This window comes from Pseudorca crassidens, chromosome 13 (genome assembly GCF_039906515.1).
Source record: "Pseudorca crassidens isolate mPseCra1 chromosome 13, mPseCra1.hap1, whole genome shotgun sequence".
Taxonomy (NCBI): Eukaryota; Metazoa; Chordata; class Mammalia; order Artiodactyla; family Delphinidae; genus Pseudorca; species Pseudorca crassidens.
This window is the reverse complement of record NC_090308.1, coordinates 28,565,949-28,581,553: the sequence shown is the minus strand read 5'-3', so window position 1 is coordinate 28,581,553 and position 15,605 is coordinate 28,565,949. Positions and strand designations below refer to the sequence as shown.

At 41.2% G+C, this 15,605-nt stretch overlaps 1 protein-coding gene across 1 annotated transcript in view; it reads right to left on the bottom strand.

The window, feature by feature from the left end:
* SGK1 (serum/glucocorticoid regulated kinase 1) overlaps positions 1-15,241 on the bottom strand; it is a 111,182-nt gene extending 95,941 nt beyond the window's left edge. The window contains exon 1 of the mRNA XM_067702033.1: positions 14,723-15,241. Coding sequence (XP_067558134.1) covers positions 14,723-14,791 — 69 coding nt within the window. The 5' untranslated portion in view covers positions 14,792-15,241. The remainder of the gene's footprint in view (positions 1-14,722) is intronic.
* Between the last annotated feature and the right edge of the window lie 364 nt (positions 15,242-15,605).

Here is a 15,605-nt window from a genome sequence, read left to right as displayed (position 1 = left end):
TCTTTTGCCCTGAGGTAGGTGGGGATGAATAATGGAATTTAAGTAAAGCAGATCAGCGTCTGCTGTTCTCACGAGGGTCCAAATACCTCAGTTCTTCACCAAATAAAATGCTTCTTTAATTCAACAAACTAAAGTAAATCAAGAAAAGGAGAAAACTAAACCACAACAGGAGATATCTGAGAGGGTAAAAGAGTTTATTGCCACAAAGAAGGAGCCCAGCTTTTAACGTCAAGTTTGCCACTTCTCTGTAAGTCTCTGGGGAAGTTCTGTTCTCTTTCACTGCCTTTTTTCCTCAAGAAAACCGCACTACTATAGTCTGACTAAAGTGCGGTGATTTCTTCAGGGGACAGTCAAGGAGGTGAAAGGCGGGGAAGAGTAGATTTAGAGACGAGAGTAAAGACTTTATTAAAGAATTCATAAGATAGGGTGGTGGGCGTGGCTTGCACCAAGGCCCTGGAGATAAAGAGGGGGATTAAAAACAAAATCTGTTCTAGAGGTACACTCAGTAGGATGTGCTGATGAGTTTATTGCATTGATGTTGGAAGAAAAGAAAGAGGAATAATGTTTAGGTTTCTGGCTCTAATGAATTAGTCGATGGTAATTTCAGTTCCTGAGCTGGGGAAAATTGGGGAAGGGGTAAAATTAGATAGGAAGGAAAATCAAGAGTTTAATTTTTGGACATGATTAATTCATGGTGTCCGTGAGACATTTGAATGGGAATATTAAGTAGGCAAGTGGGAATAGGAATCGGACATTTAGAGAACTGATCTTTCTTTTTTTAATTAATTAATTTATTTTTGGCTGTGTTGGGTCTTCGTTGCTATGCATGAGATTTCTCTAGTTGTGGCGAGCGGGGGCTACTCTTCTTTTGTGGTGCGTGGGCTTCTCATTGCGGTGGCTTCTCTTGCTGCAGAGCACGGGCTCTAGGCACGCAGGCTTCAGTAGTTGTGGTACGCAGGCTTCAGTAGTTGTGGTGCACAGGCTTAGTTGCTCCACAGCATGTGGTACCTTCCCGGACCAGGGCTTGAACCCATGTCCCCTGCACTGGCAGGATGATTCTTAACCACTGTGCCACCAGGGAAGTCCCGAGAACTGATAAATTTAAGAAAGACATATGGATTGTATTTAAAGTACAGGAATGAATTGTGCTGCAAGAGGAGGAAGGGGAGAGGAGGGAGGGTGTATGGGAAAGTGAGAAAGATAGAGAACCAGAGGGAGAGAGAAAAGAGAAAGAGACGGTGAGACAGGGAGACAGGCGAGTTAGCCAACCACTCAGACTGAGCCACTCCTACTCCTAGGATGGAGAGGAGGAGGAGCCTGAAAGGAGACTAAGAAATAGCCCAGAGGTAGGAGAAGAGCCTGGCCAGTGCTGTGCCGCAGGGCTTTTCATGGAAGGGTGGTCCACCTGGAGGCATGCGGAGAAAGGGCAAGTTGAGATGATGCATAAGTGTCCACACGACAAGAGAAATACCAAAGAGCTTGATCTTAGGGTTCAAACAGGGATGAAAATCCATTGCAATATAAGCTTTTGAGCCTTTAACAAGAAATATTTTCATGAAAGGGGGCCAAAAAAGAATTTTAAAGGTCATCTGAGTGTTCATGAGATACAAGGCGCTCTGATTTAGAATTTCAAGCTCATATCAATTCTTGGTTGGCAATGCAAGACAGATTAGAAAGGAAAACCTGGCATTAAAGTCAGATCGAATGTCATTAATAACTGATTACACGTTGGACCTGCGGGTTTGGGTATCTGTTCTTTCCTCAGTGCTTTGTGCACGTATAGCTAAGGAAGCAGAGTAATTTGGTGTCATTTGATTTAATGAGATCTTGGGTAAATGAAATATCATTTTGGTAATGAAGCTGGACCTCTGCAGTTGCTCTAGGGAGAAGTATCTATAGAAGATAAATTAATTATGTTCACTAATTCCTAAGCCGCTGGAAGCATCTAAATAACTCAATAAAAGTGTGAGTTTACTGATCATGCAGATGTCTTTTGAGAAGTGACCTTTAAGCAATAAAATCCAAAAGCAAAGAGGTTTGAGAGCAGCATGTCTACAAGTATACCCATGAGTAAAACCACAACTTACACCATAACGAAAAATGTAGAAAAGTAGGCTAGAAAGGTAGGTCATAATTTTGAGGTCTGTCTTGATAATATCTAACACGCTTTGAGGTCTAAGTATATACCAGGTACTGGGGCTAAATGCTTTATACATGTTATGTCATTTAATCCTCCCAACAGTTCTAAGAGCTAAGTGTTGTCATTAAACCCATTTTACGGATAAGTCAATAGGCTTAGAAATTTCCATAACTTGTCCAATGTTACAAAGCTGGTAAGAATGCAGGTAAGAATCCTACTGGCTTTGTCTGATCCCTATTAGGAGTCCTTAACAGCTTTTTCCTATAAGGGTTTGGGTGTTTCTTCTACTTTTTAGTGTAACTGAAAATGTTTTGATTTTAAAAGTTTAGAGATAAAATCAGTAAAATTGGACACAATTTGGAAAATTATGCCATGTCACAGTGGCACAAATAGGAACATTCAGCGGTTAGTAAAAGTAAATTGTCACTCTTCCCATTGAGAGGTGGAGTTTATGTCTCTACCCCTCCAATCTGAGCTGGCCCAGTGACTTTTTTAATGAATCAAATGCAGTGGAAATGACGCAGTGGGACTTCCAAGGCTGGGCCTTAGGAGACTGGCAGATTCCACTTCTCTCTTGGAGCCCATCCTCTTAGAAGCCAGCGGCCCTCTAAGAAGTCTGACTGTCTTAAGCCCCTGATGCTGTGAGAAGGCTAAGTTACATGGAGAGAGAAAGAGGCCAACAGAGGAGCAATGAGGCACTAGACACGAGAGTGAAGCTTTCTTGGGCTTTCCGGCCCAACCTAGCCACCAGCTGAATGCAGCCAAGGAATGACCCAGCCAGCATCGTGGAGCAGAGCCATCCTAATAAGTCAATGTGAATTCCTAATCATAGAATCATAAGCAAAAAAAAAAGTGGGGGTTGTTTTGATCACTAATTTTGGGGTACTTTTTTGAGGGTATTTTTTTATGCAACAATAAACAACATAAATTTAGTACGGTTTGATATGATTTGGAAAAATATACTCTACTTTGGGGGGACAGAGAGTAAACATTCCTATAGCTTTACTTTGCGTCCCAGTGGCTTACATAGGATAGCCAAGCTAATAAACCTACAGTTTAAACGTTAGCTCTGTTGTCCAGTGGTTAATTTCTGTAGGTCTGAGGCAAGCAGCATTTTCAAGAAGAAAAGCTAGCAGAGAAGCACTTTATAGCTTAGAAATACATTTCTTCTGTGTGTGCTGTATATCACCACAGTGATGTATTTGTGTAATCTTTAACCACTTTTTTTTTTTTTTTTTTTTTGCAGTATGCGGGCCTCTCACTGTTGTGGCCTCTCCCATTGCGGAGCACAGGCTCCGGATGCACAGGCTCAGCGGCCATGGCTCACGGGCCCAACCGCTCCGCAGCATGTGGGATCTTCCCGGACCGGGGCACGAACCCGTGTCCCCTGCATCGGCAGGCAGACTCTCAACCACTGCGCCACCAGGGAAGCCCTAGCCACTTTTAATATTTGGAACTCGTCCCTGATAAGTCCTTTTTGCTTTTTTATTTATATTATATACCATCTACCTTACTTTTAAGACCATCTGAGGCAGATTACAATGAGATACGTATAACAAGAGAGTTACAATACAAACACAAGCTCAAAACCAAATTCAGCAACTGAGAAGTCATTTCTAAAGATTTGTCTAATTTGTTCAACTGAAATTTACCTTTAAATTTAGCTTTGAGTTTCCTGGCAACTGAGGCAAACCTGTGGGATTATATCATGCTAAGTGTGATTTCTTTCAGAGAAGAAAAATCTTTAGCCTACTGCTAAATTATAAGGACAATTTATTAATGTGGATCTCTTCACAGGGAACAGTAAATGATAGAAAAGAAAACAGCTTCCAAAGAGATGTCATTTAGAATACAAATGTTTCTCAGACATGGAGTCTTCATATATGCCTCCGTTTAAAACAAAGCAAAATAAAATGTAAGGGACTTTTCATTTCAATGTGAGTTTTAAGATTAACTCCTCTCTCCTCTCCCCCATAATCAGAATTTCATAATATCCTATCTTTTTATTTGTTTCAATAGGATGTATTGATAACCCTCCAGGTACCAAGCCATGAGGGTATAACTGGAAGCAAAAGAGAGAGAAGGTCCCTGCCCTCATAGAGGTCATAGTCCAGGAGGATATTAATTAATGTAAAGGGCATTAATTAAATAGCTACACCAATATGTGATAACAGATTTATAGGTATCATGAAAAAAAGTACAAGGTGCTATAAAGAGTATATACATAACAGGGAGATGTGATCCAAGTTCTTGGGGATGGGGTAAGATGGGGAGACTAAAGGAAAATATAATTTTTTTTAATTGTTTTTGTTTGTTTGTTTGTTTGTTTTGCGGTACGCGGGCTTCTCCCGGACCGGGACACGAACCCGTGTCCCCTGCATCGGCAGGTGGACTCTCAACCACTGTGCCACCAGGGAAGCCCTTCTTTTTTTTAATTGAAGTATAGTTGGTTTACAATATTGTGTTAGCTTTAGATGTACAGTAAAGTGATTCAGTTTATACACACACACACACACACATATTATTTTTCAGATTCTTTTGCCTTATAGATTATTACAAGATATTGAGTATTGTTCTCTGTGCTATATAGTAGGTCCTTGTTAAAGGAAAATATAATTTCTTATATCTGCATTCCTACCATAATGCCTAACACATATAGGTGCTCAATTCATGTTGGCTGTTGATGATGATACTATTAAAAAAAAAAAAGGAGGCTTTTCAACACATTCTGAACCTATTGTTTGAAAGATAATGACTTTAGGAAAAAGGCATTGTTAGAAATTTTCCGATTTTTGGAAAAGAATAAAATACATAATACAAGAGATAACTGTCAAGATACCAGATAAAAAAATTCCATCTAATTGAGATTAGGTCTGAAGGGTTACTCTCAAATGCCTGATTTAATGTGTTCATTTTGGCCTGGAAGACTAATTATTAGCAATGGCCTCACCATAGTATTAGGCAAGGTGAGAAGGTGTGGGCCCTTTTACGTAGAAGCTGACTAATAGACAAATAAATTAGATATGACTGCTTTGCCAAAGCTGGTAAGCAAGGCCCTGTATACAGTAAGTGCCAGGTCCTGGTTCTTACTATGTAACATTTAATCTTTGAGGTTAAGTGGTTGGAAGAGGAAGCAATTATATTGATGTTCTTTGGAGAAATTCATTTACAGAGCTTTTTTTTATTTTAGTTGTAAGCTTTTTTTTGCCTTTTAAATTTTTTAATGAACTTCATTTTTTAGTATAGTTTTAGATTTACAGAAAAACTGAGGCAATGGAGAGTTCCCATATACATATACCCAATTTCCCCATTATTAGCATCTTACATTGATATAGTACATTCATTACAATTAATGAACCAATATTGATACATCATCAGTTGTAAGTTTCTGATGCTGTATTAGACATCTTATCAGCCATATAGCTCCTCAAGCTTTATTACATAACATTTAGCAGCACTTTTTTCCCAGTTACTATTCCCACTTCTAACACATCACCACTGTTTTTTTTGTTTTGTTTTGTTTTTGGCTGCATTGGGTCTTTGCAGTGCACAGGCTTCTCTTGCTGCAGAGCACAGGCTCTAGGTGCACGGGCTTTAGTAGTTGCAGCACATGGGCTCAGTAGTTGTGGCACATAGGCTTAGTTGCTCCGTGACATGTGGGATCTTCCCAGACCAGGGATTGAACCCGTGTCCCCTGCATTGGCAAGCGGATTCTCAACCACTGCACCACCAGGGAAGTCCTCACCATCTTTTTTTTTTTTTGCGGTACACAGGCCTCTCACTGTTGTGGCCTCTCCCGTTGCGGAGCACAGGCTCTGGACTCACAGGCTCAGCGGCCGTGGCTCACGGGCCTAGCCGCTCCGCGGCATGTGGGGTCTTCCCGGACCGGGGCACGAACCCGCATCCCCTGCATCGGCAGGCGGACTCTCAACCACTGCGCCACCAGGGAAGCCCCTCACCATCTTTTTAAAAACATATTCTTGTGTGCCAAACCTCTCTGTCTCACCTGATACTCTCCAGTGTTATAGATTTTCTGCAATATTTTGCTTCCTAGAATTTGCAAATAATTTTAACAAAGTAAAAATTTATACCTTAGAGCCCATCCTATTGGGATGTTCCTCCATTTCAGATATAACTGAAGTTTCAATGATAAGGAAAAACTTCTGTTATGGGTTGAACTGTGTCCCCCTCAAATTATTATATTGAAGTCCTAACCATAGAGCCTCAGAATGTGAACTTATTTGGAGATAAAGTCTTAACAGAAGTAACCAAGTTAAAATAAGGTGGTCCCTAGTTCAACTTACTAGTGTCCTTATAAGAAAGGAAAATTTGGACAGATACATGTGGAGGGAAGACATATAGAGAAGATGGCCATCTACAAGCCCAGAAGAGAGGCCTGGATAAGAGCCCTCAAGAGGAACCAACTCTGCTGACCCCTTCTTCTGAAGCTTCAAGCTTCCAGAACAGTGAGGCAATACATTTCTACTGTTTAAGCCATTCAGTACACGGAACTTTGTTACAGCAGCCTTAAGAAACTAATGCAAACTCTATTTCCCCATGAAAATCAAAGATAGTTTCTGGAAGCTTTTTTTACTTCTCACCAAGAGATGAATTAGAAATTTTATAATCTACCTCCATGAATTAAGTGCCGTGGATGTCTTTGATATCTCTTAACTCCTTAAGCTTTGTAATCCCATTAAACATATTCTTCAGTAAACTACCAATATATTCATTCAGCTTTTCTGGTTAATCACAGTAAAATTGATGTACAAGATATGGGTATTCATATATCAAGCCCTCCCATTTGTTACAAGGATATTAAAAAAATTATTTACATCTAGCATCATAAAAATGCCAAACTAGTCATCAAAATAGAACACAGTTTAGAGTTCAGTGCTCAAATTTAGTTTCTACCAAGCCTGACCAAACAAAAACAGCATTTCACTACCTGCGTTAAAGTATTTTAATTCATTAAGGCCTTGGGTTCTAGTTCTTCACTTTTATGTGTTGCTATGGCACTATTGAAAGCAGTGGAAAACACACCAAGGTTTTCTTAAATTCTTAATCTCTCTCTTTATCAATACCCTCTCTGTTTAACTGAGTTTTGTTATTACAATTACACCTTCTCCCCAAGCCCTTTTAATTGTTTTTATCAATCCATTAAACATATATTATCGATATATGTTATATATACATAACATATATTATTGATATATTATATATATAACATTTTTATTGTTACATATATTTTATTGTTATATATTGTTCCTTTTTAATGTCTTTGCTTTTACTCTACCTCTCCACTGTTTTGCTCCTTAGCTTTCCTTGAATCTTTTTAACTACTCTAGAAGCTATATACTCACAGTTTTCTTTCTTACACTTTTTTTTTCTACAATATAACCCAAATTATCACAGATCTAGAAAGATTCAGGGTTCAAAGGAAATTCGGTCAATTTTCAGAAAAAGCATTCTATAGAAAAGATGATGTTTGTAACGAAAAACATTGAAAATACATATTTTTACTTATCAATTAACTTTGATTTTTTTTCCTTCTTGGTATATTTTAATATTGATCCTACAAAGATTTGAGTCTTAAAGTGTTTTAACTATCTTGGGGCCCTTTTCACCTTGCTATTTTTAGAAACTAAAATCTTGGAGCTGTCAGGATCTTCCATGCTGGCCGATTTCACTCTAACAGCCTCAGAGATGGCAAGATATTCCTGAAGCATTGGGTTAGAAGAACATGGGTTCTCTGTTCTCCATGGAAGATGAATCTAGGGGTATTTCATGTCAGGTTTTTCTCTCTTTGGCCTTGATGTGCGCTTACCCTCCAGAGACAGGAGAGAAAGAGAGGGAGAGGGGTGGAGGGAGAAAAAAAAAGAGAAAAGAAGAAGAAAAAGAAAAGGAGGAAGAAGAGGAAGAGAGAAGAGTAAAAGAAAAGAAACTTAGGACCGGTCATTCCCCAAACAAATGGCATTTTGGGTGAATGCCCTGACCTAGGAGGAAAAAAGAGACCAAGGTGACCCCAAAGTTATAAAAATAGCTCAGCGAACTCTTCCCAGAAAAATGTCACAGCAGGCTCTGGAAGGCAATTAGAGTAATATTTTGGCATCTTGAACCACCAAGGGGAAGAGTCTCCTACCGTCCTAGTTACAGCCCTGATTTTCATTTCCCTTTGTTGTAAATACTTATGAAATCATTTTAGAATGCTGCAAAGAAATAGGTGTGAGAGAAAACAAACTCTAATAGTAATCCTTTCTGCAAACGCCAGAGCCGCTGCAGAAGGAAGCTGAGGCAGCACCCAGCTCGCTTGGCTGTCTGCTCTCCCCATTGTCCTCCTCCTGCCTCCTTCTCCTTTTCCTCCCACACAGAAGCTTTTAAAATTTGCCAGCTCACTGTGCAGGCTGCCAGAGGAACCTGGCCAATTGCTGGGTCCGCCTGCCCTTAGACCAAGGACCTGGGGAGGTGGTTGCAACCGACCTTCTTTCTTTTTTTAAAAAAATTATTTATTTATTTATTATTTTGATTTTTAGTTGCATTGGGTCTTTGTTGCTGTGCGCGGGCTTTCTCTAGTTGCGGCAAGCGGAGTCTACCTTTTGTTGTGGTGCGCGAGCTTCAGTAGTTGTAACACACGGGCTCAGTAGTTGTGGCTCACGGGCTCAGTAGTTGTGGCTTGAGGGCTCAGGTTCAGTAGTTGTGGCTTACGGACTTAGTTGCTCTGTGGCATGTGCGACCTTCCCAGACCAGGGCTTGAACCCGTGTCCCCTGCATTGGCAGGCGTGTTCTTAACCACTGCGCCACCAGGGAAGTCCTTCGTGGGCTTTCTTGAGAGCTGCTGGGGTGACAAATACCTGATACTCCTTACCTGCGTCCTATGGTACTGAAGAGTAATCCCCCAGCACAGCCAAGCCTAGCCAGTCCCTGCTCCAGTCCAAACCCTCTAAGACTCACTGGTCAAAGCAGAAAAGCCCTCTTGAGTTCAAGCTTTTCTTCACACTCAGTAGCTCCTAAGATCACATTGAAAAATGAGGAAAAACAATAACTGGGAAAATATTTTAAGGATTCTAGGTGGGAGAATACATAATGCATAATGTATAGTGTTGAAGTCAGTGATTTATATTAATATAAAATCAAAAGAGATTAGTAAGTCATGACTATGTCTGTCTTGTTTGTCCTGACAGGAAAAGCATTACAGAAAAGGTGTGGTCATTGCTCATTAAATGATCTGAGTTCAAGTTTCCCTGCCAGCTGCTAAGGGTAGTGACAACATGTCTTTGAATCAGATTTAAGTTATTTTTCAAAGTCTTCATTTATATATAATTCATATTCAAACACAGAGAGAACTAAAATACATTAGATCCCTAAGCCGTTCAACTATCTCAAGACAGAAGAAAGTGGAGGAGGAGGAGAAGGCAACGAATTAGGGACCAGTTAATGTAAGGATTCATTTATTCATTTTATTCATACATTCATTTAACAAATATGGTTTGACTGGTAGGGGATATAGTGAACAAGGTTATGGGTTCTCTGTCCTTAAGGACCTTTCTGCCCTGTGGGAGATCCAGGTGGGCCCTAAGATTACAGTGCACTGTGACTGGGGCTGTGTGCTGTGCTGTCGAGTGCACACAGGAGGGACTCAAAGGGCTCAGATTTTAGCTACTTCTGAAGACAGCACAGTAGAAGCCATTGGAATCTCCACCATGGTTCCAGGAAGTATGATCAAATATATCTTGGAGAAATCTGACGCAGACTTCTGATTCCTACAGCCCTGAGGAGTCGTGTGGGAAATGTAATTCTCCACAGCTATGACCACCACCACCACCCCTGCCCCCCCACCCCCTGCTCCCCGCCAAGTAATCGTCTCTGGATCATCTTCACAGATGATCCAGTGGGAAGGGCTAACCCTGAAGCGGTGTTAGCCTCATAGCCATTCACTCCAGTGGGTCAAATGGAAATACTGGTGGTGCTAAAGCTGACTGCCTGAGTTTGTATTCTGGCTACACCTCTTCCTAGCACCATGACCTTGGACCAGTTACTTAACTTCTCTGACTCAGTGTCCTTGGCTGTGAAATGGGCATAATGGAGTGACTGTGCCGATTACATGAGTAAAGTGCTGCACTAGTAAGGCCCGACCCTTAGTAAACACTCAGTAAACTCTAGCCTCCTGAGAAGACATAAAGGGTTTCACATAAGAAAAGGACCTTTGTTATCATTCCAATTCAGTTGCTTTAAGCAGACATAATAGAACAGTAAAGGGAAATAAGATGTAAAGGGATGCAGTGTATGAAACAGTGGTGGAGAATAACCACTTCAGGGATGTTAATTTCATCTCTCAGCTCTGCTAGAGGAAACGTCGTAACCAGGCTGAAACTCTTTGCTTTGCTCCCCATCATTTTTAGAGAAGGGAGGAAGCTAGGGCCATCAGACCTCTTCATGTCTCTTCTGACCACGCTGGATTGTTTGACGTCACAGACAGGAAGTACAGCAGTGAAGGATACAGACTCCGCAGCCAGATGTTTTGACCCAAACCCTAACTCTGCCATGAGCTACCTGTATGATGTTAAGACTACTTCCTCCTCCTCGGCCCACCTCACCTTCTTCATCTGTGATATCGGGATAACAATAATATCTCCCTTAGACTTTTCATGTTTGAGAAATTAAATATGTAGTATATGAAAGCCTCTTAGAACAGTGGTCAGTGATATTAGTGCTGTATAAGTGATAGTTATTATAAAATGTGTCATTAGTAAAGAACAATGCAAGGGATTGCTCAAAAGCATAAAAGTGTCACTTAGTGAGTCGAGACAAGTCTGACAAGAATTGTGTCCTGTCAGAGTTGGTGGTCATGAGGCAGTTAGCTCTAGGAAGACAAGAGCTGGATTTTGTCCCTAATCTGTTTGCTAAAAGAAATATGAATGAGTAAGGCATAAAGCACTGAACGACTTTGAGAGCATAATAAAGAGGAAAGCACACTTGATTTGGAAGTGGAAACCCTACCTGTGAGGGGTGGTTGGCCTCATTTTAATTTGAGTAAGTGATTCACCTGCCAAGCACTCAGTTTCTACATCTTTAAAATAGGGAGGTCAATGGAAGAATTTCTAAGGTGCATTCCAAACCCAAAATTCCATACGGGTTAGTTATCCTTTGAAATGTTACAAAAGATGTATAGAAGTCTTTTTACATACCTAGCATATTTCCAAAATGGATTATCAAGTTGAAGAGAACGTCATTTGTTGGTGTTTTCTGAGTCATAATGCGAGAATCTGAACCATGAGCAAATCTTTAAATCCATGAAAATGGATTATCTTTAGCAAATATGTTAACTTTTAAAGCTCTTGGATTGTAACAATAAAGACGATAAGGACATTTTTGCATTCATCTTAAACAAATTTTTCAGAAATTCTAAGAATACAACATAATCCATTGGCATCTAATGTTAACTTATCATTAACACGTAGAGAATGAAAGCAGAACTCTTACTGAGGTGAGCTTAGCAATTCTCAACTAAAGCTGATTTAGTTGAGCTTTTAAGACATGAGCGTGGAAAGCATCAATCCAAAGGATTTGGGGAACCTAGCACCGGGAATGTCTTTCTTCAGACTGTGTTCCTTGAAGCTGGGTTCCCCAGAGCTGCCTCGGTCACGACTGAGGGTTGGAAAGGAGCTTCGAGAGACATCAACTGAGGACTGGCTGCCTTCATAGGTTTTATAAATTGTGTAATGGCATAAAGATTTCATTTGGGGAAAGAAAAGATTCTGTTATGAAAAAAAAAAAGGTGGGAGCATAATTTTGTTTGTTTGTTTTTAAATATTTATTTATTTACTTTGGTTGTGCCATAGCTTATTTGTGGCACGAGGGACCTTCATTGCCACCTGCGAGATCTTTGTTGAGGCATGTGGGATCTTTTTTTTTTTTAGTTGCAGCATGTGGGATCTAGTTCCCTGACCAGGGATTGAACTCGGGGCCGCCTACAATGGGAGGGCAGAGTCTTAACCACTGGAGCACCAGGGAGGGAAGTCCCTAGGAGCATGATTTGAATTAGAAAGTCTGGATTAAGAATATGGGCTTTGGGTCAAAGAAAGTTTGAATTTTGGCTCTGCTACTTTTTAGCTAAGTGATCTTGGGCTAGTTGTTTAATCTCTTTTAAGCCATCCTTTGCACATTTACTAAGCTTTCTTACTTCATAGGGTGGCTATGAGGATTTAAAGAGCTAACACAGATAAAGCACTTGACCCATAACTTCGAGAACAAAGTAAGCATCAATAAATGGTGCTACACTTACTATCCTAAATGAACGATAGGGTGGATCGTTCTGCCTTCCCTTTTTGCTACCTTCTTACGCTCCTTTTGAAATGTCTCAGAGGCATAGAAAACATTGTTTAAGCTTTCTGCCATCAGAATTTGGGTCCAAACCTCCATGTGTTTAGTAAGCCCTAAAAAACCTATGGCTTTTTTTCCAAGATCTATTCATAGTTTAACGTGGGCACAAAGGTTCACTTTGTAAGACTGTCTAAGTAGGGTAAAAATAAAATGTGCAGAAATGTGTGGAACTTCAACAATAAAATATAAGAAAAATGGATTATTCTTAGCTGAAAACAAAGGCATTCTAATATATAAATATATGCAGATGCATAGAAAAGATCTGGAAAGGATAGACACCAGCACAGTAACAACAGTTACCTCTGGAGAAGGGAGGAGGAGGGATTTACCTGGATATTATCTTAGTGTTTTACACATTTATTTACACATGAGCTGTGTAAATAAAGATCCCAAACAAACAAGCAAACAAATGAAAAGCAAAATCGAAAGCAAAGTCATCGTACAAACTGAAAAGAACTTTCAGAAAAGAGAACGTATGGACAAGAATCAAGGACTTTATTCTTAGGGCCATCCATGACTTGACACAAAGTCATATTCTGCTTAGTTCCATCCTTGAAGAGTATGGACAGCAGGAGGGGGCATTTCTGATCCTATCTCCAGCAAGTGATAGACCCAGGTTCAAAGGCAGATGAAGCTGCCAGCCGGATATCTTGGTGTAAAGTTCTTTCTCTCTGCAAGTACTCAGATTAGACATCAGTACCCTGGTTAGTTCTTTGTCAAATCCAAGGTCTACAGAGGCACCAACTGAAGGCTATTGGTAAATCATGCTCTTAAGCAAAAAAAACTAGACAGTAAATTAATATTGTTATTAGTACGTTTCGATAGCAAAGAAAATAAGAGAAAACCTAAAAAAATCAACTTGAGTCTCCTCTAGTGGGAGACCTTGCCTGCTGCTGGGGCTCCAGGAGCAGCGGCCAGGGCAGCGTGGGTTTTGCTTTGGTTTTAATGCATACATTTTGGTCCGTGGACTTTAGGGAAGATTTTGCCTTACTGATGAGAATTCAGTCACAGGCGTGTGGGAACCTGTGTCAGCCCTCTGGCCTTGCCTGACACGCTGTTCCCAGCCCTGCCTTCCCAGCTTGCCCACTTGGTGTAGGAGGTAGTCCAGCCCAGTGTATAATTCACTGTGTGCTGCTGCTGGTTTAAGTGAAGGGCTAATGTTTCAGGAGCAGCACAGAAAAGACCTGAATGAAGGGACAGAATGAATGAAGAGAGCCATTTTGATGGAATTGCCCCAGGGTATTAAATAAGCTGGGCAGCTGGGGACTGGAGGAAGCTTCTGTTGCTAAAGAAACTCTCCATAAGAGTGTCAGTCATCAGTTGCTTAGCAATCATTCATTTCTTACCTCCCACTTGTGTATAAATTTGCAGATTTACGCAGACCACCAGTGGGACCATTACAATGAACTGAGTTTATTGTGAAACACACAAAAAAGAACCCCCCCTCTATTTTATTTTATTATTTTTTTTGCTCACTTACAAGCAATGTAATGTTAACTCTCTGAATAGAACAAGGAATTCAAGAAATAAAAGTATACAGCAGCATAACCCCATATTATCACTTGAATTCAGACTGCCCACAAAAAAGAAAGGCAGTTGTACCAAGTAAAATTGAGGCATTCTTGAAATAGAGGATTTAAAATGCTGGATTCTATCATTTCTGTAAAAGGTCATTCTAGTCCTTTGCTATTTTTACCATAGATAGAGACTCAGCAAGTTATTGGCTGGACGGATTTGGAAAGCTAGAAGCTGCTGCTTCTGAGGCAGGAAGATGATAATGCAGCACTTGACACTGAGTGAATGAAAGGTGTGGGAAAAGTTGAAGCCTTCAAAGATAACAGAGAGCAAGAGTGCGCTACTGAATTAGTCCCCGACTAAATTGCTAGCCGTAACTCTACCCAGGCCAATTCTCTTTGAAACTGCTTGTAATCTCGTGGCTTTGATTGAGAAATTCCCATTCCCAGCTCTAAACCTTCCTTAAGACATCTCAGCCCAACCCCCTTCTCCCAAATCAACTCTTCGGGGCCCCCACCCGCAAATTTGTATCAAGGCAGGTATATTTCCTAGCTGGACCACTGCTACCAGACACGCGGCTTCCATTCAGGGCTCTGCAACTGAACCTTAGGCTTACCTCAGGCAAGCAATCAAAGGCATTTCAGACAAGAGCAGAAAACAAAAGAAACAGACAAAACCTGTCCTTACCCGCTTCTTAAAAAATTGGAAGGCTGAGCATTTCTTGACTGGGAATCCATTCATGTCTTTGTTTACCATCTTCCACAGTGGGGAGTTCACAGTTATAGATCCAGGGTGGCACCTGCCTGGTCAATGCATCTGGTTTTCGGTGTGCCTCCTGGAGATAGTTAACGAAGACCGAGCGTGATGGAGAATCTAGCAGGGCTCAGGTTTTCACTCACACATTCTGCAGCACTGGCTACTGCAGCAACCTCTCCGCACTCTCAGTTGTCACCGGCAGTGGCTCTTCTCTTTCCATCATTGCTCCGAAACGCAGGCATCACCGCTACAGGACCCCGGGATGCAGCGGATTCCGGGGAGAGGCTCCTGCTGCCGCGGAGCCGGAGAAGGGCACCCGCTGCGCGGCCCCAGCTACCTGGCCGCTCTGCGGCGGGTGCACTGGGCGAGTCGCTCTGCTCCAGGTGATGAGTTCTGGAGGCTGCTGGAGAGGAGAGCTCGTTTTGATTGTGCAAGTTCCAGTGGGAGCTGTAGTTAAGTAGCTGAGAGAAGGAGTAAGAAAGACCAGAAGCCAGAGGGAGGGAGGGAGAGCCGCGCCACAAAAGCAGAGGGAGAGAGAAAGCAGTGCTGGAAGCAATTCACGAATATCTGAGCAGCGGATGGAGAGAAGGCACCAGCGCAGGAAGCGCTGAAAAGCAGTTGACTCCCCTTGGGAGGGTTACTTGAACAGCTTTTTTCTTTTCTTTTTGTTGTTAAGACCATTTAAATCAAACTTTCATACAAAATGCAGAACGTTTTTATTTTATGCTCATTGAAATTCTGTTGATATGTATTCCTGGGAAAAAAAGGCTCTCAGTGGAAACGTAATCAAATTTATTCCTGATCTGTCCAAATG